Source organism: Leopardus geoffroyi, chromosome D2 (assembly GCF_018350155.1).
Source record: "Leopardus geoffroyi isolate Oge1 chromosome D2, O.geoffroyi_Oge1_pat1.0, whole genome shotgun sequence".
Classification (NCBI taxonomy): domain Eukaryota; kingdom Metazoa; phylum Chordata; class Mammalia; order Carnivora; family Felidae; genus Leopardus; species Leopardus geoffroyi.
Window position 1 is genome coordinate 14,213,805 of NC_059334.1, and position 27,656 is coordinate 14,241,460.

The 27,656-nt window shown below is 41.7% G+C and overlaps 1 protein-coding gene across 5 annotated transcripts in view; it reads left to right on the forward strand.

Annotated features, from left to right (window-relative positions):
* The window catches only part of TARBP1 (TAR (HIV-1) RNA binding protein 1), a 92,813-nt gene that overhangs the window by 23,694 nt on the left and 41,463 nt on the right, over positions 1–27,656 (forward strand). For 3 of the 5 annotated variants that reach the window (XR_006701407.1, XM_045437326.1, XM_045437329.1), the window contains 8 exons: positions 2,861–3,002; positions 8,343–8,442; positions 9,664–9,836; positions 15,579–15,676; positions 19,394–19,555; positions 25,875–26,062; positions 26,491–26,752; positions 26,875–27,063. Coding sequence is in view for 4 of the 5 variants with exons in the window: in XM_045437326.1 (XP_045293282.1) it covers positions 2,861–3,002; positions 8,343–8,442; positions 9,664–9,836; positions 15,579–15,676; positions 19,394–19,555; positions 25,875–26,062; positions 26,491–26,752; positions 26,875–27,063 (1,314 nt within the window). In the remaining variant the exon portion in view is untranslated. The remainder of the gene's footprint in view (positions 1–2,860; positions 3,003–8,342; positions 8,443–9,663; positions 9,837–15,578; positions 15,677–19,393; positions 19,556–25,874; positions 26,063–26,490; positions 26,753–26,874; positions 27,064–27,656) is intronic. The other 2 variants (XM_045437328.1, XM_045437327.1) reach the window with 2 other exon arrangements.

A 27,656-nucleotide genomic window follows, 5' to 3' on the forward strand; every position in this document is an offset into this window, starting at 1 on the left:
AGAAACTGAACAGAAGGTGCAGAGAGGTCCCTACACCTCCTCACCAGTCCCCTCCTCCTCCCTCTCTATTATTAACATCTTGCGTTAATGGGATATATTTGTTATGATTGATGAGCCAGTATTGATACATGATTATTAACTAATGTCCATAGTTTACATTGGGGTTCACTCTTTGTATATTTCATGGACTTTGGTAAGTGTGTAATGACACAAATACCATTACCCTATCACACCGATGAGTCTCACTGCCCTAAAAATCCCCTGTGCTCCACCTACTTGTCCCTTTCTTCTCTCCCCCCAGCCCCAAACCCTGGGCAACCACTGATACTTTCTCTGCATCCATCGTTCTGCCTTTTCCGGAATGTCCTCTAACTGGAATCCTATGCTGTGAAGCCTTTTCCGATTAGCGTCTTTCACTAAGAAATATGCATGTCTTTTCATGGCTTGATAGCTCACATCTTCCTATCACTGAATAACATTCCATTGTCTGATATACCACTGCTCATTCATTTATTCACCTCCCAAAAGACACCTCGGTTGTTTTTAAATTCTGGCAATTATGAATAAAGCTGCTCTAAACATTAACATACAGGTTTTTATATGGACATAACGTTTTAACTCATTTGAGTGCATACCAAAAGGCACAGTTGCTGTGGATTATGTTAAGAGAATGTTCAGTTTTTTAAGGAGAGCCCAAATTGTCTTCCAAAGTGGCTGTACCATTTTGCATTCCCACAAGCAGCGAAGGAGACTTCTGTTGCCCCCCATCCTTATCAGCATTTGGTGTTGTCAGTGGTTTGAACGTTAGCCATTCTGTGAGGCGTGTGGTGGTATCTATCTTGTTTTTTAATTTGCGGTTCTCTAGTGATGTGATGCTGAACGCCTTTTCATATGCTGTTTGCTCTTTGTGTATCTTCTTTGATGAGGCGTTTGTTCAGATATCTGCTTGTTTGTAAAAATCGGGTTATTTGTTTTCGTAACGGTAAGTTCTTTGTCTATTTTGGATACCAATCCTTTACCAGAAATGTGTCTCTCGCAAATAGTTTCCTCAGTCTGTGGCATCTTCTCGTTTCCTTGACAGTATCCAAATAAACGTTTGAGACTTGTATTTTAATGGGAAATCAAGGGAACCTGTCTCCCAGAGACTGCTAGGTAGATGCCATTTTAAATCATAATTCTGACATGAAAACTCTTTGAAGAAGACAACATTCTGAGTCTTGTGACAGATTTGATGGAAGGAAGAAGCAGATATGAATTTGACTTTACTTGTCTGTCGGTTATTTTGTCATAGTAGGATGCCGCTTGTGGGAAATGCAAGATTTGGAAAACCTCACACGTTTTACAGCAGTAATTAAGAAACGTAGCCTGACCAGTGTGAGAGGAATATAAAGAAAAAGTATATTCTGTTGAGAGATCAGTATCCTCGCTGGCCTCCCTGTGAGATTTTACAGTTCTCTGACTTGATAATAAAGAGCTACACATTGGTGTTTCTGAACTGCTCGTTCATTGGCACCTATGGGATGTTGGTTTTAGTCTTGACTGATTCATTCATTCATGAAGTTTGTCTTTGGTCAGGTGATGCATCACGGTCTCCTTGCATGTAATTTTGGATGACCTCAATAAGGAGAAAATTCTAAGAAAATTCTTATTTTTTAGAAAGACTTCTTTCATAATGATTGACTTCGTATTTAAATTCGTATGTTGTGGGGCACCTGGTTGGTTCAGTCGGTTAAGCGTCCGACTTCGGCTCAGGTCACGATCTCACGGTCCGCGAGTTCGAGCCCCGCATCAGGTTCTGTGCTGACAGCTCAGAGCCTGGAGCCCGTTTCAGATTCTGTGTCTCCCTCTCTCTCTGCCCCTCCCCTGTTCATGCTCTGTCTCTCTCTGTGTCAAAAATAAACGTTAAAAAAAAAAATTAAAAAAAAATTGTATGTTGAATGTGTACAGTAAGAGATGTGCTGTAAAAGGAAAACCAAGAACATAATTAGATTTCAAAACAGAATTCACAATTATGCGTGATCAAAGTTGAATTCTGTGACTTGTAGTTTTGTACATCTTCCAAAAGATGTAATGGGAAAGGACTAGTATTTCTCTTTTTAATTCATGCATTTCAAAAGGTACGTATGATAGAAAGTAGCCTTGTCAGGAAGGTGGGAACTTTAATTACAACTTAATACATTCTGCATTCTCTCAAACATATCTTTATTTTTGTGTGTTAAGTTGGAATGAATTTTAAGGTTGTAATTTGTTTTACGTAATGTGTCACTTTTCACAGAGATGTTCTTTAGAAGACCCTATCAAAATGTGTACTATATATTAGGTACTTAAAAAAATTTTTTTTTAAGTTTGTTTGTTTCGGGAGAGAGAGAGTGTGGGCGTGCCTGTTGGCCTGTGAGCGTGGGAGGGGCAGAGGGAGAGAGAGAGAGAGAGAAAATGAGAATGCATCCCAATTGGCTCCATGGTGTCAGTGTAGAGCCCTCTGGGAGGCTCGATCTTACAAGCCGTGAGATCGTGACCCGAGCCAAGATCAAGAGTTGCATGCTTAATGCACCGAGCCACCCAGGTGCCGCCATTCTTTAAAAATTCTTGCCTGTTAATGAAGTTTACACACTCTCTGAGGGAGGTTGAAACACCCACATGTGTATATACACAGATACCTACATGTATATACATATACACGTTTTTTTTTTCTGTCTGCACTATTATCTGTAGAACTCCATCATGACTAAATATTTTATTACTTTGTTGTGTTCAGTTATTTAAATTCAGTTTATTGTGGAAGAAAGAAAATTGGCTTAGGGCAATTAGAAACCCTTTGTTCAGGTAGGTTTTTAAAATAAAAACTATTTTTTCTTCCTAGCTCTGTGATTGGTTGCGTGTTAATGAAAACTGTTTTAGGAGAGCCTCAGATTGTAGTTGCGTTGGACTTCCTGAGACGTCCTCTCTAAATGCTTACGTGAAGAACCTAGTTCAAGAGTATATGAAGTCACCTGCTTTGGAAAGTAAGTCTGAAATCATTTATATGGATTGGTATCACCAAATTGTCTTCAAAGGACTTTTAACTAGTTTTTCAGATCAAGATACACGCTTAACGAAGAAATGCGTGATATACTGGTATCCAACTCCTATTTTCAGCCAGATGTGAATAATGGAATGTAAAAATACGTTTCCTACTTGTACTTTATCTGTTCTAGGGCTTGAGGTTTTCAAACTATTTTTGTATGTTTTAAGAAACTAGTAGGTTGCCAAAGTAGGAATTGGACACAAATTTATTCTATAATTACTGAATCTTCACAGGCTCCATACCGCCTATGTGTTTTTAGAGCCTCTGTAAGTGGAAATATTTGTAGATAAATATGGGTAGCTCTTATGTGTTTGTTTTCAAAACATCACATGTAAGATGAACTGATTTTGAAAAGTAGTTTTAGAGAAAAGTTATGTTTGAAAGGGTGGTTTTGTTAGTTTTTTTTCTTTTTACCAGATACTTAGCCGATATCAATTTTCCAACTTCTTTGGGGAAATGTGTAAGACTACATAAGGGAAGAACTATTAGCAGATTCATTAATTAGGATTCTTCTTACATTTCTAATGCTTCTTCATTGAAGTCGTTAGGGATAATTTGGGTAAATTACATCTTTGAATTTAACGTGTCTTAAATTTCCTAGCGTTGTCTCAGACTAAGTTGTGTTCATGTACTGATTTCTCTGATCATGGAATAGGTTTTAAACGATCAGATAATTATCTTTCCAAAATGTGTGAGTTCATCTCTTCTTCCTTGGTAGAATATTTCTCTTTTGTATTTTACTCTATGTCTAATAATTCTGTGCTGTTACTTGGAGGATTCTTTTGTTAGGCCTACAAAAGTAAATAAATTTTAGTTCCTACTAGAGTAAACACACGTTAAGCTCCCTGAAATATCTATAGAACTTGTTTTATAATTTAGAGTATATAACAGTGTCAGATCTGATTAGATACTCAAAATCGGATGAAACGATATTTTTAGAATTTCTTTAATATTTCTAGAACTTAAAATATACTATTTAATATATAACATGCTATTTTAAGTTTTTAAAAAAATTAAAACTTGATTTCAAGTGCAAAGGAAGCATTTGTGTTTTAATATTTTTGTTTGTTTGATTTTTAATGCCCTTGGCTAAGTGCCTTTATGAAGTTTAATTGACAGTTACTGGGCAATTCCGAGACCAAATGAATAAATTCCAAAGCAAACGATACTTATCTTGAGTTTCTGAATGTAAGATACATATAATATTCACATTCATTTTTATATAAAGACTCATTGGCCAAAACACTATTTTCAGTCAGGTTCTACATCTAAAGTAGCTTTTTCTTTGGCTTTTGGTATACAGTTAGTACAGGTAGCTTTCATACTATTGATTCAGCAAGCACATATCATGTGTTTTCTAAGTGCCAGGCATGGGAATTACAGAGATAAAAGCTGTATCCCTTGCCCTCAGAAGGAGCATCATCTAGCAAGGAAGTTGATAAGTAAGCAGATAATCCTAGCACAGTGCCTTGAAAGCCATAAGCACTGGGATGGGGAGCTTGTACGAGCAGTTGTCTGCTTAGAACAGGTAGACCAGCGGAGGTAGCGGGACGTCACCAGGTGGGTGACGTCTGACGTGTGAATAGAAATTATGGTGAAAAGAGGGAAGGAGCATCCCACAAGGCTTGGATGAACTTGCATCCGGGGAGCAGAAAGTAGGCAGGCAACTATCCATCTGTGGATTTGTATATCTGTGTATCTTTCATCAGTGTATTTATGACACGGAGCTCAAGAAAGAATGGTAAGAGGTAAGGATGGATATGAGGTACACACACACACACACACACACACACACACACACACGCTGTGTTGTTCACACGATACCTAAGACAATAGGACAAAGCAACAACAAAAACCACACAGAACCAGCATCACCTACAAACAAACAAAAATGTTAAAGAACTTTCAGAAATTATAGAAAGTGCAACAGTTTGGAAATAGCACCAAAGGCTTGTCAGAACTTGGATGTGCTAAGATTAACCAGAATGTGAAATACATTTGAAGAAATTTATACTGAAATCAAGTGGTCCTCAGAAAGGATATTTGATAGGTGAAGATTTTGAGGTTAATATGCCTACTTGAAATGTAACTAAGAAATGTAGAGCTATGGAATAACCCCAAAGTAGTATATTGCAGTTGTACAACAAATGACAAAAATAGCTTTGAGGTATAATCGATGTATGTTAAACTGCTCATACGTAAGCTGTACGGTGTGATGGGTTTTGACCTATGTATATATGAAACCACCAGCATAGCAAGGTGTGACGAACATAACTGTCAGGCTCAAAAGTGTTTTCGCACCCCTTTATAATTCTTACCTCCTGCTTCTACCTCTTTCTCCTCCAAGCACAGACGAGCCCTGATGTGCTCTCAAGACACTGGATTAGTTTGCATTTTCTAGAATTGCACTCCGTTTTTAAAATTCACGGTGGCAAGGTTTGACTGGTGATTCAGGGCTAAGTTGCATTAAGGTGATTAATAATAGCCAGCGATTCTTTTGTTTCCTTAAAACCACTGTTGCCTCCACTTTTCTACCTCCAGGGAGAGAAAACGGAGCATAAATAGGAATTCTCTGCCAGTTGTTTGCAGAGTATGGTTTCCAGATCAGCCATGCCAACATCACCTGGAAACTGTTTTGAAATACAAATTCTCCAGCTCTATCCCAAACCTGTTGAATCAACTTCTGGGTAGGAGCTCACCCTCTGTATTAATAAAATCTCCAGTTATTTTGAAGTTTGAGACCCACTGCACTGAAGCATGGATTTGCTTAGTATGGAGACGAAGTACTCAGGAAGCAACCTGCCGCAAAATTCCCTGCAAAGGTGTGCCTTCCTCTGGAGGAGTAAGGCGCCCAGTTATTACTGGCCTCGTACTGTGAATTCCTTGACAGCAGAAGGCATTAAAAATCCACTAAACTTCTCATTTACAACCTTCCCTTTCAGTATCCAAGGTGAAAAATTGCTCAAGATTTCAGACAGGGTCTGTGCTTCTAGAAATGTGCTCTTGGTATTTTGCCGGAGGAAGTGAGAACTGTCAGGGTAGCCACTTTGAGGACCCAGCTCATGTTTTGGTGTTGTTCATACCAAAACATGTAGTATTTACATACAAAGGCTTCCTGCTCACATGCTGTGTAAGTGGAGAAGATGCTTAAGGGCCACTGTGATTTGGAAAGGTTTCCTTCTTAAATAGCACCCCCACCCCCTCCACCTCCTGTGAGGTCAAGGGTATCTGATTATATGAATGCTCTTCAAAATAGAGGGAACTAAAAAAAAAAAAAAGAGCATAGAGGGAACTGAAGAGCGTATTGACATTTGATTTCATTTTAGTCTGTGTTTATAAATGAATTTTCAGTGTAAATATGGGATGTAAAGCATTAATGAGAGAAAAGATGTTGCAGAGGATAAGTTTGAATAACTCATCTTTACACTGATAAATGTGACTTACTTAATTTTTCTAGATAGCACCAACATTGGGATTTTTTTAATAAATATGAGCAGATTTTTTATTGACGGCAACTAAGTGCCATTTATAAGATTTTTTAAAATATCTAACAAAGTTTTTCCTTTTGTTGTATTTTTTTAACTGAGTTCTCCTACATGCAAACATGTTTTTACTATTGTCCATCTTCTGTACTATTCCAATAAATTTGTATCAAAATAAATTATCCCCAAAATATATTAGAGTGTTTAAGAAAATGGTTTAAGTATTTAAACTTCTGGGCTGGAAAACTAGATCTCTTGCTGAAAATTTTCTTGGAAATTGAGGTGAAAAGTGTGACCTCCCTATAGTAATACACCACGAATAAAGAAGAAATCTTCTCTTCATGCCTTATTTTAATTTAACTGGCTTTCAGAGATGGGAAATACTCATTTTATCTGTTAACCATGTTCTCTCTTCCAAAATTTATTCTAGAAACTTTTCGTGTATTTTTATAATAAACCCAAGGAAAGTCTTATTTGTTAGCTTGATTTCATAGAAGGTGACCTAAACTTTTTTTTTTTTTTTTTTAAAGTGTAGTTGACACACAGTGTTAGGTTAGTTTCAGCATAGACCTAAGTTTTCTGAGAGGATAAGCAGTTAGTTATTCCAGGGTCCCACAGCTAACGAGCACAGGACTGGGGTTCAGATGCAGGTCTGAGGCTCCAGAGCCTTTGTGTCCATATCTATTCCATCCTCCTCCTGGTTACATTTTAGGGAATTTTCTTCTCTCAACTGGAATACTAGAATTGTCTCTTAACCCATCCACTTGAATCTCCTCTTGCTTCCCCTACAGTCTGTCTCCCACATTGTGCCTGGAGAAATCTGTTTAAACTACTAATTTGGATCTACAGATGTTTCCTCCCTTTGTTTTATATGCCTTCACTTTAACCTCCAGTGGCTTCCCTTGCCTTTAGGGTCAAGACAGGAATTCTTTGCATGGCCTGCTGAGTCTTCTGGTCTCTTCCCTGGCTGTTTCTGCAACCTCATCTTTGGCACTCCTCGCACTTGTGAGTCCCTGCTGCATGGGCGCCCCTCTATCTCCTGGAGCACGGCTTGCTTCAGAGGACCCTTGATGTGCTCTTCCTAACTTGGGAAGGCCTTGCATCCCTTCAACTACTGTACTCTTTCCCAGCCTTTGTGCTCAGCCTACTCGTTCTTCAAGGGACTTTCTCTTTACTGCCCAGAGAGAGGAGGGCATAGCCTCCTAGTGTGCACTTCCCTCGTGACATTTTATACCAGTCACTACAGTTGTCATTTCACATTTCATTGTTCTTTGACGAATGTTTTTCTCCTCTACTGCAACGTAGATTCCGTTAGCACAGGAGCCATTGTGTCTTCAGTACCTAGGTCAGTTCCTTTATCTGTGTGCTGCAGAAGGCATTGGTTTTGTTTTATTTATTTTTTAATGTTTATTTTTGAGAGAGAGAGAGAGAGAGAGCGCGCGTGAGCAGGAGAGGGGCAGAGAGAGAGAGAGAGAGGGAGACACAGAATCTGAAGCAGGCTCCAGGCTCTAAGCTGTCAGCACAGAGCCCGATGCAGGGCTCGAACACACGAACTGTGAGATCATGACCTGAGCTGAAGTGGGATGCTTAGCTTACTGAGCCACTCAGGTGCCCCTGTTTGTTTGTATTTAAACACGTGTAACGATGAGCTATACTGTAAGGTGTTGTCCTGCATTTCATCTCAGCTCTTATAATCTGATATTGATAAGACATAATCATTTGGCTGTTTTGTTTTGAAACCTCATCTTTGAAGGATTTTGTTAACACTTTGCAAACCTTGACTATTATTATTCAAGCAGGAGAAAACTGCTTTATGCCTGACTGGTTTGAAGCCAAGCTTATTGCAATGATGGTCTTGTTGGCTGTAGATGTGGAAGGAATGAAGTCTCAATACAGGTAAGTGTTTCCAAGCTAAAAAAAAAAAAAAAAAAGGCTAATCAAATTTATGGTACCTGTTCAGACTTTTCCATGATTATTTGTATGGAGTTGATCACAGGGTATTAAAAGAAGAAACTAGAGCATTGTCAGTACACTAAAGAAATGCCTAAAATTAACAATAAATTAATATGAATAGGGCCTTATTAGGCTTTTAGGTTAGTAAGTTCAGCTGTTCGAGAAGGTCAGAAACACTATATACAATAATCACTGGTTTTATATAAGAATATTAGAACAGATTTTAAGATTCTCGCATATGATTGGGTAAAGAAATTTACTGGGTTGGTCAAACCCAACACATTTGTAAAACGTGTACTTTTTATTAATGTAATAAAGATAAAGCGATCTCATTTATATTTTGAAAATGTGCGCAGATCGGTTCTCACCAGATTATGATTGTTGCAGAAAGCAACTTCCACTTGCTCATGTATTTGCATGATATGCAGTTAATTTGATTAACATCAAATCTCTTTTCTAGACAAAGCTTTAAATTTTTTTTTTTTTAATTTTTTTTTTTTTTAACGTTTGTTTATTTTTGAGACAGAGAGAGACAGAGCATGAACGGGGAGGGTCAGAGAGAGGGAGACACAGAATCTGAAACAGGCTCCAGGCTCTGAGCTGTCTGCACAGAGCCCAATGCGGGGCTCGAACTCTCGGACCGCGAGATCATGACCTGAGCCGAAGTTGGCCGCTTAACCGACTGAGCCACACAGGCGCCCCTCCAGACAAAGCTTTAGTACTAAAGTTGGTTATGATGTTTTTTTTATAAATCCTTAATTCTTTGTATTTTTTGTTAACATCTCATTTCCTTGGCTAGCATATGTTTGTTTTGTTTTGTTTTTAAATTATTGTAGCAGGGTCTCAGCATGTTAATTTCCGAATGAATTGGGTATAGGATTCCCTTTATACTTGTGCTTAAAGTTGAGTGTGGGACGTTCTTCCCTGTGCTTTCTTTGTGAGTGCAATGCTGTACTCCCTGAGAAAGCACAGACTGGAGAGGTCAGCGAAGAGGCCAGAGGGAGAGATCCGTCCTAACAGGTGCTACGTGTCTGCATCATCTAGAAGACTAATTCTGTCTAACTGAATCCGTTAGTTATATAACCAGTTCCGCAAGTTATAGATGGAAACGAATTTCTTCATGGTTTTGAAATGCTTGATTTGGGCATGTCTTTTAATATCTAGTGAAAAGCGGAGAACACAGAATGTATTAAGGATATTCTTAGATCCTCTTCTGGAATCCCTTATGAAGTTGGGCACAAATGCCTACATGCCCTTGCTGAAAACTGACAGATGCCTGCAGTTGCTGGTGAAGTTATTGCACACTTGCATGTTGAAAGGTTCCAGTACCCAAGATGGTGAGGACAAATAGTTTCTGTTGGTGTCTTGCTTGGTATATTGTTGGTGTTTGGAATGAGAGGACATTCCTGAGTCTTTGAAATAAGAGGATTACTTTATGCATTCAGCAGATATCGACTATTTCCCGGTGGTACTGGGGATCCAGCAGTGAAGGTACAAGCCCCCTGCCCTCATGGAGCTGACAACAAAGCCTTTGCATATGTGCCAGTTACTGTTGATTTTACAACTTGATCTTCTTTGCTTGTCTTTTTTTTTTTTCCATTTATGCTCAGTCATTGATTTCCAGACCATGAAAATGATCCCTATTTCATATATGTTACAGCAAGATCCCTTTCTCATGGCCACTATGATAGATGTTGCAGAGATTAAGCTAAAGCGTGAGAATGGTAGTCATTTTATAAAGAGTTGTTTGCAAATACATTGGTCTCTAAGTACCTTTTTTTTTTTAATCTTTATTTTTCAGAGAGAGAGAGAGAGAGAGCACGAGCAGGGGCAGGGGGCAGAGAGAGAGAGGGAGACGCAGAATCTGAAGCAGGCTCCAGGCTCTGAGCTGTCAGCACAGAGCCAAATGCAGGGCTTGAAGCCATGAACCATGAAATCATGACCTGAGCCGAAGTCAGATGCTGAACTGACTGAGCCACCCAGGTGCCCCTCTTAAGTACCTTTTTTTTTTTTTAATTTTTTTTTTTAACATTTATTTTTGAGACAGAGAGAGACAGAGCATGAATGGGGGAGGGTCAGAGAGAGGGAGACACAGAATCCGAAGAGGCTCCAGGCTCTGAGCTGTCAGCACAGAGTCCGATGCGGGGCTCGAACTCACGGATGGCGAGATCATGACCTGAGCTGAAGTCGGCCGCTTAACCGACTGAGCCACCCAGGCGCCCCTCTAAGTACCTTTTAAGTAGAAAATAATTCATACAGAAAGTGTAGTGGTAATGGAAACGTTGAGTTCGTCTCTCCTTAAACAAAGATACATGCAGAACAGTAGCTGAAAAGCACAGACACTAGAGACAAGAATATTCATGGATGAGCCTTGATTCCCAGTCCGTTCTCACCAGTTTCACTTGGCATTTTAGAAATTTGCTGTGTGAAAATCCTAGAGAAGCGCTGCTGTGAGGCAAAGCCTGAGGAAAACACTGATGGGATTATATTTTAACGTGTGGCCTGTGAACTTTTAAAGCCAGTTTCCAAATTCTGATATTTTTGATACTGGCAGCAGAATCAGGTGCTGGACGCATGTAATGGTAACTTTTTATAAGCTTTTCAACTCGCTAAGGCCATGAATTTGGGTTCCTTTGACATGTGTTGACTGTTTGTACTAAGCTCAGTGCTTTCAAGTGCAGGACTGGGTCATAGGCACCATTTGGAAAACTGTGGTATTTGACACACACACGAGTGTGTGATGTTATATGTAAGTTACAATGCCCGATAATCAAACACCTGTGAACTTACTACCTAAGCTAAGAACAATGTTACCTGTTACCCCACCGTCCCCTCTGTTTGCCTCCTAATTTTGACTTTTGTCTTTATCACTTCCGTGCACTTTAAAAAATGGGTTTATTTCATCTGTAGGTATTCCTCAACAACGTACTGTCCAGTTTTCCTGCTTTTGAGCTTTACAGAAATGTCGCTTCACCGTAGGAAGTCTTCTGTAACTTTTCCCACTTCACGTGTTTCTAAGCTTCCTCCACATCCTTTGTTAGACTTCGTTACTTTCCCCGTTGTGTAATCTTTCGTATGATGGCACTGCTATTTATGCGCTTTCCTAGTGCTGGACGTTGGAGTGTGGCTATGACTGTCACATGTGTGCTGCCACCAACATGTGTCTCCATGTCTTGTGGGCCTGTGTGTGTCTCTCTCCAGCGTTGTGTACTGGTTCCTAGGGTATGTGCACATTCAGCTTTATAAGGTCGTGAAGTGTCTTTCTTTCCAGCTTCGCGTCCCTAAATGTGTACACGCTTTATATTCTTTCCCACAGAATGTCAGTGTTCCTGTTGTACCTCAGGCATATCTCTCTTTACGTCACCAAGGAAGAGCTAGGGAAATACTGATTTTGATAGCCGTTGGCTTCCATTTGACTGGTAAACCATATCAAGCTTCATTAACTGTAACTAGACCTTAATCCTGAAGATTTCTTTTATGAAGGAAGAGGAAAATAGAAAAGAGCTATTTCCATTTTATAAATGAGGAAACAGTCTGGGAATTAATTACCAGTACGAGGGGCAGTGAAGAAATAAGGGTAAAGTCAGAAATACCCAGGTAGACTTACTGTGAGCTGCTGGGATTGAGGCTTGGCAGTATGCTCTTTGGGGCAACTTTGACTGAGTTGTGTTTTAAATCATTTATTTAAAGTTTGTTTATTTGTTTTGGAGAGAGAGAGCGAGCGCAAGTGGGGGAAGGGCAGAGAGAGAGGGAGAGAGAATCCCAAGCAGGCTCCTCAATGTCAGTGTAGAGCCCAATGCGGGGCTCAATCTCATGACCCTGGGATCATGACCTGAGCTGAAATCAAGAATTGGACACCCAACTGACTGAGCACTGAGGTGCCCTGTGTTTAAAATTTTTTAAATTTGGGGCCCATGGGTGGCTCAGTCAGTTAAGCATCAAGTGGAAGCAAGTGGGAGAGGGGCAGAGAGAGAAGGAGACAGAATCCCACGCAGGCTCCACGCTATCAGCACAGAGCCCGACGTGGGGCTCCAACTCAAAAACTGTGAGATCATGACCTGAGCCAAAATCCAAGAGTTGGACGCTTAACTAGCTGAGCCACCCAGGCGCCCCTGTTGATTTTTTTTTTTTCCAATTTCCTTCCTGTTTTTTGTTTGCTTCTGTCTGCTTGCTTTTAGTTTATTTTGCCTATTTAAAAAAAATTAAGGTGGAAGTTTAGGTTGTAGATTTTAGATCTTTTTGAAAATGACCTCTCATGCTATAATTTTTTTTTTAAGTTTTGCTTTAATTGCATCCCAGATCTTTTGGTGTGTTGTATTTCAGTGCAAAGTATTTTCTAACTTTTCTTGAGACTCTCTCTTTTACTCGTGAATCACTTAGAAATGTGTTTGGAGATTTTCTTATTATCTTTCTGTCATTTTTACTCTATTCTAGGCAGAGAGCATACTTTGTACACTTTTCAGTTTTTACAACTTCATTAAGGTTTGTTTTATGATCTAGGGTATGGTCTGTCTTAGCTACTGTTCCATGCGCACCTGGAAAAAATGTGTATTCTGCCGTTGGTGGGTGGAGTGTCCTATAAATGTCAGATCCAAGACTTATGTGGTGCGTCTCAATTTTATATACTTGATGTGTCTGTTTCCTCTGTTACTGAGAGGGGAGTGCTGGAGTCCCCAGGTCTGAGTTTGAGTTTGCCTCTTTTCCTTTCTAGTTCTGTGGGTTTGGCGTCCTGTATTTTGCAGTTCTGTTGTTAGGTGCCTATGTGTTCACATTTAGAAGAGTGTGTTTTCTTGGTGAGTTGACTCTTTCCTCAATATGTAATACCCCTTTTTATCCCTGGTTATTTCCTCTACTCTGAAGTCTAGTTTGCCTGGTAGTGATATAACCACTCCTACTTCCTTCGGATTAGAATTTGCATAGTATCATTCCCTGGTATTTTTTACTTTTATTCTATTCACATCCTTAGATTTGAAGTGAATTTCTTACGGACAGCATATGTCATGATTTTTTGGCCATTCTGACACTGTCTTTTAGTTGGTGTAGAATATTCGCATTTAATGTAATTACATAGATGTTTGGGTTTAGGTCTGTCATTTTATTTTTTGTGTTCCATTTATTCCCGTTTTTCATTTCCGTCTTTCCCTCTTTTGGTTTGTTTTGGGCAGTTTGAACATTACTTCATATTCCATTTTAATTTACCCATTGTGTTTTTTACTAAACATCTAAAGCTTTGTGTGTGTGTTTGTGTGTGATTGCTATAGGGATTACAGTGTGCATACCTAACAGTGTGTTTAGAATTAATGTTTTACTGCTTGAAATGAATGTAGAGACTTGACCACCTTCTGGACTCCCTTTGCCCCTTTCTCCCCCATGTATTATAGTTGTCTTCTATCTGCATTTACTGAAAACTACCAGACAATGTTAGAATTTTTGCTTTTAACCCTCAAAGAGATTTTAAAAATTTCAAGAGAGTAGCCTATTGTATTTACCTAGATGTTCGTGGTTTCTTTTGCTTTTCTCTCATCCCTGATGCCCCGTGTTTTCCTGGGGCATCATATGCTTTGTGTTTGAAAAACAGCTTTTAGCATTTCTTTTGGAACAGGTTTGCTGCCAGTGAATTCTTAGTTTTTTTTCATCTGAGAGTGTCTTTATTTCACCTTTTGAGGAATATTTTGCTGGATAGAAAATTCTGGTTTGATGGGTCTTTTCTTTCAGCAGTTTAAAAATACTGCATTTGCTTCTGGCTGCCATTAGAATTCTCTGGTAATTCCAAGTGTTCTTTGTGTAGGTAATAACACTGTTTTTCTCTGCTTTCAAGGTTGTTTCTTTGTCTTTAGTTTTCAGCAGTTTGGTTATACTCTATCATATTGCATATGATTTATTTTATTTTGTTGGTCTGTTTTCAAGGTCACAAACTCTTTTTTCTTGCATCTCCTTTCTGTTATTGTTCCCATCCAGTGAGTTTTTAAAATTACAGTAATTGTACTTTTCAACTACAAAATTCCTATTTGGTTTTTGTGTATATCTTATATTTCTTTGCTGAGACTTTCTATTTTCCCATATGTTTCCAGAGGGTGTATTGATTGATTGTTGAAGCATTTTATCATTAGCTGCTTGGGAGTCTTTGTCAGATTATTCTAGAATCTGCATCATCTTGTTGGCTTTTGTAGATTGTCTTTTCCCTCGTGGGGTAGGAACTTCCTGATGCTTCATGTGCCCTCTTGTTTTGGATCGTATCCTAGAGATTTTGAATATCGTGTTATGAGACTCTGGGTCTTGTTTACATCCTGTGGAGAACGTTGATATTCTTGTGTCGATGACAGTCAGCTTCAGGTTCAGCCCCAATTCCGGATGTCCCATCTTCTGTGTACGTTCGTTCTGCTGTCACTTTTGTTTTCCGATCCTTTGTGGTGTGGTCTTGACCTTGACATGTGATCCTCCCAGTGGCCAGTCTGGGACGTGGGCAGCTGTCTCTCTGTTAGTTGAGTTCCAAAAGTCTTTGGGATGCTGCTTAGTAGCCGGTCCATGCAGGGCAGCTCAGGGGGAGCCCAGCAGTTCACAGACCACTTTCTGGGGCCATTTTCCTGAGTACCTCTCTCTCAGGAATCTCCTAAGGACTCATTGTCTGCTCCTCTGGGGTTCCCCCCTTTTCATTCTCTGATGAGAAAGTTAGGGCCCAGCAGGCTGCCTGCTTTCTTGACTGCTCCTGCACGTGGTTCCAGTCTGCAGGAAGACCAAGGTCACTGTGTTTGGTGTTACTGCTTTCTGAATCCTCCCACTATTTTTACCTTGTAGAGGCTCCACATAGCTGCTCAGTTATTCGGTCTGGGTTTTATAGTGAGAGAGGCTGGTGTGTCCCTGCTCCATCTTATCCAGAACTAAAACTCCTAAATGAGCTTTAAGGTGAATTATAGATTTCCCCATAATACTAATGACTGCTGTTTTATTGGAATTCAGTTTTGGTTAGTGATTCACTCACGTGCTTAACATAGATGTACTTTGACTAGAAAATCTGGCATTTTTTTTGTACCGAGGAACTTACATCTGTCATTCAGTTGCACGCTTTTTTTCCTGTACAGATGAGGTATTTACTCTTCTTCAGAACTTTGTCATGTCTACTGCAGAGAGCATTTCTGAATTTATTCTCCGACGGCTTACCATGAATGAACTGAGCAGTGTAAGTATTCCTAGGAGTCACTTTTCATTCTTTTCGTCAATATTTGAGTGATTACTTACTGGCAGGCACTGTATTAAATTGAGAAAATTAATGTGATAGTTTCTGGAGAAGACACCTTAGGAAGCAGAAAAAAACACAAGCTCCGGAGTCTCCTCCTTACTTTCATTCCATCTGAGTCATAACCAAGTCCTTGGGAAAGTTATGTAGCTTTTCTGAGCCTTAGTTTCCTCATCTGCAAGATGGAGATAATACATCTACTTCCCAGGGGCTAGGGAGTTTTGCATGGTGTAACATATCTGGAATATTTAGCATATTCGATGTGTATTTGGTCTTAGGATCCAGAGATTCTGACTTGGGATGTTTGGGGTGGGACCAGGTAATAGTACATATATGTTTCCAAAGCTCTGCAAGTGATTCTGAAACACAGAGTAGAAAGCAGTCAGTTCTGAGGTAAGTGTCCCCCTTACCTGCTCTGTCTCTATTCTCCACAGACTGTTCCTTCTAGGACAGCTGAGAAAAATAACACCTGAAACTAATATAACACTGTATGTTAACTATGCTGGAATTTAAAAAAAAGAAAGAAAGAAATTTCCCTTTTTCTTCAAGAATATTTTGAAAATGCCAATTCACGTAGGAATGCTTATTCTTATTTTTTTTTTTTTTTTTTTTTTTGGTTGAAATCTCTAGGGGCAAATGTCAAAGGTTTAGAATCAATAGATTGTGAACAAAGTGTGAAAATATGCTTATTTCACCTTTTTTTAGAATACTCACTTAAGTATATTTGAAAGCCTCATGAGCAAGTGTGAAAATACAAAAAAGGCAAGTTTTATGCTGCAAGACCTGAATTGTTACGACAGGAAGGCAAAGATATATGGAGAAAAAGCCCGTTGGAGTGGGGTGGGGGGGGGGGTGTTTAGCTTTCTTCTTATTAAGCAGTTGCTCATAGTGGCATTGCTACACATATGTTCTGAAGAAGGCGGTTCATAAAGAAGTAACTCTTTGGGTTTGTTTTGCGTCAATATCACTTTATTACCACCAGTATTACCTTATCTTTCCATTCGGGAAATTTTCAGACATACACAAAAGAAGTATAATGAGCCTCCATGTACCCGTTACAGAAGGTAACTGTTTTGGTTTGTTTGGAATTTAAAGCTAAAAATAGCTTTAAAAGGGAAAGGACTAGGGGCGCCCGGGTGGCTCAGTTGGTTAAGCATCAGACTCTTGATTTCCACTCAGGTCATGATCTTGTGGTTTCATGAGTTCAAGCCCTAAGTCGGGCTTCTGGGCTGTCAGCACAAAGCCCACTTGGGATTCTCTCTCTCTCTCTCTCTCTCTCTCTCTCTTGCTCTCTCTCTCTCTCTTGCTCTCGCGGTCTCTCTTGCTCTCTCTGCCCCTCCCCCACTTGCATTGTCTCTGTCTCTCAGAATAAACAAACTTTTAAAAGAAAAAGGGGGAAGGATTAATGTGATTTTATTTAACAGCCAGCTTTCAGGGAAAAAAAAGACAGGTTCGTAGTATCGTATCAGTTTCCATGGCTGATTTCAAGTTGCCTACGTGAGGCCGTGGAATCAGAGCGAGGGAGGACCCTCGCTCGGCTGCAAGCTGCTCTGGCACACTGCCCCCCCTCAGGCACACTGCACCCCCCCGGGGAACACTGCATCCCCGCAACATGGGACCAGCAGCTGCCACACCTGAACCCATCTCCCGCCTTCCTGGGTTCCTGTAGAGCACAGCAGTCTGCACCGTTCCATCCGTTCAAGAACCTTACGGTTGTCCATCCCCTCTCTCCCTCCCTCCCTCTCCCTCTCGCCCCTCCCTCCCTCCTCTCTCTGTCTCTCTCTCTGTCTCTCTCTCTCTCTCTCTCTCTCTCTGTCTCTCGTATTTTCAGCCTCTCCGTGTCTCTTGGATTTTTTTTCATGAGCATTGAAATAACTTAAGAGCCCCTCATCTTAAAGACCCTCTCAATTCCATGGTCCATTCAGTTTTCCTCTCTTCGTCAGCTTGTTTATAAACACGCCCTGCCACTCTGTTCTCTGATTTCTGCCTCTTCTGTCACGCGGAAACAGCTGTCTCTAAAGTTGTCATAAACCAAATGGGTGCTTTTCAAGTCCTAGTTTCCTTGACTCCTCAGCCCTGCTGGACACATCAACCACTCCCCCCTGGAAACACCAGTCGTCCTCAGTGTCTGTGACACCTTCCTGTCCTGGTTGTGGCCCCATTGCTCTGCCGTCACCCCCACTTCTGTTTGACCGTCCGTTCTCTACTACATAGACTTGAACGTCAGCACTTTTAGTGTTTTTTGTTTTGTTCTGTTTTGTTTTGTTTTGAGAGAGAGAGAGAGAGAGAGAGAGAGAGTACGAGTGGGGGAGGGGCAGAGAGAGAGAGACACACACACACAGAATCCGAAGCAGGCTCCAGGCTCTGAGCTGTCAGCACAGAGCCCGACACAGGGCTTGAACTTGTGAACCATGAGATCATGACCTGAGCTGAAGTCGGACGCTCAACCCACTGAGCCACCCTGGCACCCCGAACGTCGGCACTTTTGTAAGGGTGGCCCAGGCCCTTATTTTCTCACGCTCTTCTGTTGAGGGAGGCGCTCTAGGCTGCACCCCCAGCTTTGGTGGTGCCAGGGACCCTACCTCTCCGTCTTCACCGCCGGGTGCTTTCCCCAGCCTACCGCCCCGTCAGCCTAGCGCTCTTTGATGGCCCAGTTGCATCTGTCACACTTCAGCCATTCAGAACTGAAGCCCTCACCGTTCCCTTCTCAGTAAATGTACCACCATCTGGCCAGTTTCTGTAGCCTCTCATTTGAGAATCCTCCCTGGCACTCTGTCTCTCAGTGTCACCCCAGTGTCCGGTCTCCGCCAGCTCCTGCAGCTGTTTCTTCCTGTCTGCCCCGGGGGCCCGGCCCTTGGAGTGCCTCACATGTGGTGGTTGCTCAGTAAAAACTGATTAAATGGATGAATTCTGTGCTTCCTGTTGTCGTGGAAGGCCTCCGAGGATATCATCCGTAATGAGCACGGTAGTCATCATCAGGGCCACCATTCGGGGCTCGTCCACTTAGCATACTTTCAGTTCTTTCAGAACCCCTGTGACGGGTGGACGTTACCCTCCGCATTTTGTGGAAGAGGGATCAGGTCTGCGGAGGTTAGGTCACAGGGCCGGTGGGTGGTAGAGCTGGACTGAAGCACGTGTCTACAAGTCTCAGATACGAGGCGTTCAGTTCCGCCTCTCCCACACACCAGCCCTGAGATGCTGGGTGGGCCGTGTGTCCTCTCTGAAACTTAGTCATCGTCTTAGGGAGGTGGGACCGCAGCCTTCCTAGTAAGAACAGAGTGTCGCAATCTGCCCGAAACAAAGGCAGTGTCCTTGTTCTAATTGTTATTATTTATGACGTGTTGGCCCTGGGACGCAAGAGTTGGCAGGACACAGTCTCTGCCTTCCAGGGTCTCGTGATCAGAGCGCCAGCAAGAGGAGTAAATGGTGACATGTGCTGCAGTTGCGTTAAGTGCAGTCGCTGTGTCAGCACAGGGAAGGATGTCTTCAGCTCTGCACGGGGAGATTATGGAGGGCCTCTTGGAGGAGATGGCTTGTTTTCTCTTATTAATATCTTGTTCTACTGCGTTTAAATAAGGTAATTTGTTTTCTGTCTGAACTCTCACAGGTTGATGAAAACCACGAGCCCTGCGTGTTAACGTGTTTTGTTGTCTGTCTTAGGTTTCCGATCTGGATCGTTGCCATTTATACCTGATGGTATTAACTGAGCTTATAAATCTCCATTTGAAGGTTGGGTGGAAACGAGGCAGCCCCATTTGGAGAGTTATTTCTCCTTTGAAAAATGCATCCATTCGGCATCTTCAAGAGATGGACCATGGACAGGTAATCCTTGATTCGGGGTGTATAGTTCGGTTGAATGAGGCATACGTAGAATACGTATTTGATTATCATACAATATTCTCACATGAAAAGTGTCCGCTGAAATTTAACTTTAACATAGTATCCTTTGTTCATAATATTTGATGAAGACTGGGACTCCTATCCTAATATTAGGTATATAACAAAGGTGTGGTGACTTCAGTCTTAAGACCATTTAGATACAGATTGTGGATTTGCACTGAGTCTTTGCCTACATACCAACCAGTAAGGGACACGTTAATGTGTAAGTGTATACAATATATGGTATGTGACATATACATAATATCTGATATATGACATTTAACATGGACTAACACATCAGCATCCCGCATCCTTGCCTCTCGACCTCATTGTCTGCCCTGGTCTTACACTGTTCCCCCTCTACTCCTCCCCCAACCAGTACCATTTTGCTGTAGTCACGCTAGGCCACCTCGTAGAGCTTCACAGACGACAAGCACATGCCACATCCTTCCCCATCTAGGCTTTCTGTCCGCTCCTTCCACTGACAATGCTTGTCAGTAATCTGCTCGATCCTTACAGGGCCCAACTTGGGTCAGTGATTCATTTATTTACCTATTCTTTATGCCTCCATTGTAGTATTTGTCTTTCTTGTTTTTGGAATAACTTATGTGTATGTGTATTTTCCTCTAGATTTTAGTACCTATAAGCTTTTCTTAAACATGGCATAAAACTGATTCAATTTCTTCGCTGGTTATGGGTCTGTTGAAGCTTTCTATTTCTTCCTGTTTGAGTTTTGGAAGTGTGTGGGTGTTTAGGAATTTGTCCATTTCTTCCAGGTTGTCCTGTTTGTTGGCATATAATTTTTCATAGTATCCCCTGATAATTGCTTGTATTTCTGAGGGATTGGTTGTAATAATCCCATTTTCACTCGTGATTTTATCTATTCGGGTCGTCTCCCTTTTCTTTTTGAGAAGCCTAGCTAGAGGCTTATCAATTTTGTTTATTTTTTCAAAAAACCAACTCTTGGTTTCATTGATCTTCTCTATACTTTTTTAGATTCTATATTGTTTATTTCTGCTCTGATCTTTATTATTTCTCTTCTGCTGCTGGGTTTGGGGTGTCTTTGCTGTCCTGTTTTTGTTTCCTTTAGGTGTGCTGTTAGATTTTGTATTTGGGATTTTTCTTGTATCTTGAGATAGGCCTGGATTGCAATGTATTTTCCTCTCAAGACTGCCTTCGCTGCATCCCAAAGCGTTTGGATTGTTGTATTTTCATTTTCATTTGTTTCCATATATTTTTTAATTTCTTCTCTAATTGCCTGGTTGACCCATTCATTCTTTAGTAGGGTGTTCTTTAACCTCCATGCTTTTGGAGGTTTTCCAGACTTTTTCTTGTGGTTGATTTCAAGCTCCATTGCATTGTGGTCTGAAAGTATGCATGGTATGATCTCAATTCTTGTATACTTATGAAGGGCTGTTTTGTGACCCAGTATATGATCTATCTTGGAGAATGTTCCATGTGCACTCGAGAATAAAGTATATTCTGTTGCTTTGGGATGCAGAGTTCTGAATATATCTTATCAAGTCCATCTGATCCAGTGTATCATTCAGGGCCCTTGTTTCTTTATTGATCCTGTGTCTAGATGATCTATCCAATGTTGTAAGTGGAGTATTAAAGTCCCTGCAATTACCATATTCTTATCAGTCCAGGACCAGATGACTTCCCAGGGGAATTCTACCAGACATATAAAGCAGAGATAATACATATCCTTCTCAAGCTATTCCAAAAAAATAGAAAGGGAAGGAAAACTTCCAGACTTATTCTATGAAGCCAGCATTACTTTGATTCCTAAACCAGAGACCCAGTAAAAAAAGAGAATATCCCTGGCCAATATCCCTGATGAATATGGATGCAAAAATTCTCAATAAGATACTAGCAAATCGAATTCAAAAGCGTATAAAAAGAATCATTCACTATGATCAAGTGGGATTCATTCCTGGGCTGCAGGGCTGGTTCAACATTTGCAAATCAATCAATGTGATACATCACATTAATAAAGGAAAAGATAAGAACCATATGATCCTGTCAATCGATGCAGAAAAAGCATTTGACAAAATTCACCATCCTTTCTTAATAAAAACCCTCGAGAAAGTCTGGATAGAAGGAACATACTTAAACATCATAAGTAGGCATTATGAAAAGCCCACAGCTAATATCATCCTCAATGGGGAAAAACTGAGAGCTTGCTCCCTGAGATCAGGAACACGACAGGGATGTCCACTCTCACCGCTGTTGTTTAACATAGTGTTGAAGGTTCTAGCATCAGCAATCAGACAACAAAAGGAAATCAAAGGCATCAAAATTGGCAAAGATGAAGTTAAGCTTTCACTTTTTGCAGATGACATGATATTATACATGGAAAACCCGATAGACTCCACCAAAAGTCTGCTAGAACTGATACATGAATTCAGCAAAGTTGCAGGATACAAAATCAATGTACAGAAATCAGTTGCATTCTTATACACTAATAATGAAGCAACAGAAAGACAAATAAAGAAACTGATCCCATTCACAATTGCACCAAGAAGCATAAAATACCTGGGAATAAACCTGACCAAAGATGTAAAAGATCTGTATGCTGAAAACTATAGAAAGCTTATGAGGGAAATTGAAGAAGATATAAAGAAATGGAAAAACATTCCGTGCTCATGGATTGGAAGAATAAATATTGTTAAAATGTCAATACTACCCAAAGCTATCTACACATTCAATGCAATCCCAATCAAAATTGCACCAGCATTCTTCTCGAAGCTAGAACAAGCAATCCTAAAATTCATATGGAACCACAAAAGGCTTCGAATAGCCAAAGTAATTTTGAAGAAGAAGACCAAAGCAGGAGGCATCAGAATCCCAGGCTTTAGCCTCTACCAGAAAGCTGTAACCATCAAGACAGCATGGTATTGGCACAAAAACAGACACATAGACCAATGGAATAGAATGAAACCCCAGAACTAGACCCACAAGAGTATGGCCGACTAATCTTTGACAAAGCAGGAAAGAATATCCAATGGAAAAAAGACAGCCTCTTTAACAAATGGTGCTGGGTGAACTGGACAGCAACATGCAGAAGGATGAAACTAGACCACTTTCTTATATCATTCACAAAAACAAACTCAACATGGATAAAGGACCTGAATGTGAGACAGGAAACCATCAAAACCCTAGAGGAGAAAGCAGGAAAAGACCTCTCTGACCTCAGCCACAGCAATTTCTTACTTGACACATCCCCAAAGGCAAGGGAATTAAAAGCAAAAATCAACTATTGGGATCTCATGAAGATAAAAAGTTTCTGCACAGCAAAGGAAACAATCAACAAAACTAAGAGGCAATCAACGGAATGGGGAAAGACATTTGCAAATGACATATCGGACAAAGGGCTAGTATCCAAAATCTATAAAGAGCTCACCAAACTCCACACCTGAAAAACAAATAATCCAGTGAATGGACAGAAAACATGAATAGACACTTCTCTAAAGAAGACATCCAGATGGCCAACAGGCACATGAAAAGATGATGCTCGATGTCACTCCTCATTAGGGAAATACAAATCAAAACCACACTCAGATATCCCCTCACGCCAGTCAGAGTGGCTAAAATGAACAAAACAGAGGAGACTATAGATGCTGGAGAGGATGTGGAGAAACGGGAACCCTCTTGCACTGTTTGCGGGAATGCAAACTGGTACAGCCGCTCTGGAAAACAGTGTGGAGATTCCTCAAAAAATTAAAAATAGACCTACCCTATGACCCAGCAATAGCACTGCTAGGAATTTACCCAAGGGATACAGGAGTACTGATGCATAGGGGCACTTGTACCCCAATGTTTATAGCAGCATTTTCAACAATGGCCAAATTATGGAAAGAGCCTAAATGTCCATCAATGGATGAATGGATACAGAAATTGTGATTTATATACACAATGGAGTACTACGTGGCAATGAGAAAGAATGAAATATGGCCTTTTGTAGCAACGTGGATGGAACTGGAGAGTGTGATGCTACGTGAAATAAGTCATACAGAGAAGGACAGATTCCATTTGTTTTCACTCCTATGTGGATCCTGAGAAACTTAACAGAAGACCATGGTGGAGGGGAAGAAAAAAAAATGGTTAGAGAGGGAGGGAGCCAAAACATAAGAGACTCCTAAAAACTGAGAACAAACTGAGGGTTTATGGGAGGTGGGAGGGAGGGGTGGGTGAGTGATGGGTTGAGGGCACCTTTTGGGATGAGCACTGAGTGTTATATGGGAACCAATTTGACAATCAATTTCATAAAAAAAAAAAAAAAGTGGCATAAAAAGGTGTAGTGGTTATGAGCACAGGCTTTGGGGTTAGACTTCCTAGGTGTGGATCCTGTGTTTAACCTTGCTAGCTGTGTGACCTTGAGGAAGTTACTTAACGTCTCTGTGCCTCATTTACCACCACTGCAAAATGAGGGTTACAGAGTTGATCATGAGAGTTAAAGTGAGCTCATACATGCTAAGACTTTTGAACAGCGTCTGGCACACAGAAAGTCCAGGCTGCTAATTAAAACAGAGAATGTACATGATTGCTTTAATAATGTAGTTTTTAAAGTTGTTTTTAGGAACTGTCCCGAAAGAAAATGATAAGGAAGCCTGATTAGTACTTCAGCATCCTGTCCAGTATGTATTAATGCATTCGCACCGTGAGAGGACTTTGTGAGCTTTGAATGTAGACCAAAATCATGAACCCTATCACAGTGATTCTTTTTTTTTTTTTTTCAACGTTTATTTATTTTTGGGACAGAGAGAGACAGAGCATGAACGGGGGAGGGGCAGAGAGAGAGGGAGACACAGAATCGGAAACAGGCTCCAGGCTCTGAGCCATCAGCCCAGAGCCCGACGCGGGGCTCGAACTCACGGACCGCGAGATCGTGACCTGGCTGAAGTTGGACGCTTAACCGACTGCGCCACCCAGGCGCCCCTCACAGTGATTCTTTTTTTTTTTTTTTTTTTTTTAATTTTTTTTTTCAACGTTTATTTATTTTTTGGGGGACAGAGAGAGACAGAGCATGAACGGGGGAGGGTCAGAGAGAGAGGGAGACACAGAATCGGAAACAGGCTCCAGGCTCTGAGCCATCAGCCCAGAGCCCGACGCGGGGCTCGAACTCACGGACTGCGAGATCGTGACCTGGCTGAAGTCAGACGCTTAACCGACTGCGCCACCCAGGCGCCCCTCACAGTGATTCTTAAAAGATGGCTTGTTTTAGTAATTCACTGAATTATGTTAAGGTTAACAGGGACCATACTGACTACAAGTAACACTGAATTTTACTTCTTGTGGTGACAGTGTCGCTACGCACAATTTATCCGTAGAGATAGTGGATTTATTTTACGGGGGGTTGGGGGGGGAGGGACGGAATGAGTAGCAGAGAGGTCCTCTCGGGCTGGTGGTACTGGGGAGCCCTCTTTCAGACTCTTGAGGCAGCTGTTTTCCGTGTGTTGGATTCTGGCCTGCACTCCTGGCTTCGGTGGTGGCGGTAATGGGTTTCCCGTCTCAGTGCGACGCCAGGCTGTGTTGGTTTCCTTCCTTTGCGCTCCTGCCCGTAGAGCATCAAGCGCTACCCGTGAAATCCTCCCATCTGTTTAACCGTCACAGTAACACTGAAGGGTGGATTCTGTTATTGTCCCCATTTTACAGGTGAGAAAGCTAAGGTGCGCCGTGTCCACAGGCAAACTGGTATTGACTTCAGAGCCAGGATTCAGACCTCTTCCCGGTGGTTCATGAGTAGCTCCTGGTCGCGGTGCTGTGTCCCCTCTCCCGAGGCAGCTAACAGCTGAGCGGAGCAATTATTTGAATGTACGCCTGGAGCCTTGTTTCCCTTCACACACTCCAGCCAGACAGTGAAAGCGAGACTCCCCCGTAGAAATGTGTCCGCATGCATGCGTGGGTAGGAAAAAGATGGAGAAGTGCTGCTTCACGTATACTCGCGGGCTCTGTGTGCGGCTCATCCGTCACGGGACTGCTTCCAGGGACCCACCCCCCAAATCGAAGCGATCCAGTTGTCTTCTTAGTCGGAACTGCTGAATTTTTATTGCCACCTTACATTTGTTCACCGCCCATCTGTACGGAAGTGGAGAAGCGAACGAACCTGACGTGCGGTGTCGGGTTCCCTCTTGTTCTCACTGATGGGCGGTCGCCGGGAGGGGGACGGGAGGGTGTGAGGCGTCCGTAGGCTGGGCTCTCGGGTCCTGCCTGGGTGGGACTGGCCTACGTGAAAAAGATTGTTCCGTTTCCCCCTCAGGAGCCCACGCTGGGCACGCAGGTCCAGAGGGTCATTAGCATGGCTGCCTTGGCCACGGTGTGTGAGGCCACCGACCGGACGCCGGAACTGCAGCTCGGCTCTCTGGAGGCTGGGCCCACGGAGAGGTTCCTCTCCGCTCTCCCGCTCAATCACACGCTGCAGAAGCCCCACGCAGAGGAGGAGAGCAGGTAGGTGTGTGCACTCTGGAGGACAGCTTCGACACGAAGGGCGTCTTTCTGCTCACGTTTACAGTTTCAGTTTTGTTTGTAGTCACTGAGATAATGAGCGATGGCCCAACCTTATTTATCGGGGATGGGAATTTGGAGATGAGGCTGCGTTCAGGATGAGCCCGTGTTCTCGCGTTATTCGTCTCTGTTACCAGAAACCCACTGACCTGACTGCACGCGGTTCTCGGTGAATCCCCTTAAAGTGAATGAAAATACCTACCTTCAGAGTTAGAAAACTGAGGTTTATGTGGTTCCCTTGCTTTTCGGTAGACGGGCTATTTAATAATGACTGTTGAATTTCTCCCCCCGTGAGGATAGTGCACTACATGCAGAAGAAGCCGACACAGACTGGCGGAGGCCTGGGGCAGTGACTTGATCTTTTGTTTCAGTCTTTGCGAAGAATCCTCGTCTTCCCAAGGATGGGGGAAAATAGTTGCACAATATATCCATGATCAGTGGGTCTGCCTCTCTTTCTTGCTGAAGAAATATCACACCCTGATACCAACCTCAGAGGGTGAAATTCTGGAACCGATCCTACCTGCCGTCCAAATGCCAGTAAGGACCCTGCAGGCCGCTCTCGAAGCCCTCACGGTCCTGCCTTCGGATCAGGTCCTGCCTGTGTTCCACTGCATGAAAATTTTGGTTCCCAAGGTGAGAGAAAGTGAGACCTGAAGTGAAGAATAACTACAGAACAGAGATCAGTTTCTGAAATTAAGAGATAATTACGTATTTCTTTTTTTTTTTTCTTTCTTTCTTTTTTTTTTTCCTACCAGCTTTTGACCTCCTCTGAATCACTCTGTGTGGAGTCCTTTGACATGGCTTGGAAAATTATATCTGCTTTAAGCAACACTCAGCTGGTATTCTGGTCTAATTTAAAAGCTTTTGTTCAATTTGTTTTTGATACCAAAGTTCTTACCACTGCTGCAAAAATCAAGGGCCAGGCGTACTTCAAAATAAAAGAGGTAACTTTTTTTACGTTGGGGTAAAAATGCATAATGTAAAATTTACCATCTTACATTTTTCGAGTTCAGTAGAGTTAAGTATGGTCATGTTGTAACAGGTCTCCAGAACTTTTTGAACTTGAACTGGAACTCTGTACTCCTTAAACAGCTCCCCTTCTCTCCCTCCCCCGGCAACCACCGTTCTACTTTCTGGTTCTAGGAATTTGACTACTTTAGGTTAAAAGGAGGTAACTTTTTGTTTTTTTTAATTTGTGTGACCTGTAGCACGTGAGGAAGAAGAGAGTTCTATTTGTAATTACGTATTGGATTTGCTGTTATGTATTCATTCAGTCAGTATGTATTTTGAACCTTCTTCAGTGTCATGAGTAAGAACAGAACCTGTTAAATGGAAGAGATGTGCAAAAGGGTAGCCTGTGAACCACACGTGCCACAGAAACTTCCTTTGATTCATGTAATGCTTAAAAAGGTTTTTTAATTAGTTGCCAACTTTTAAGAATTAGGCAATTGGCATGAAAGTCTGTGTTTCCCTTCTCTTGGAATGCTGGAGAATTGGATGACCTGGCCACTCCTAGGAGCTGCCCGTCCAGATAGGG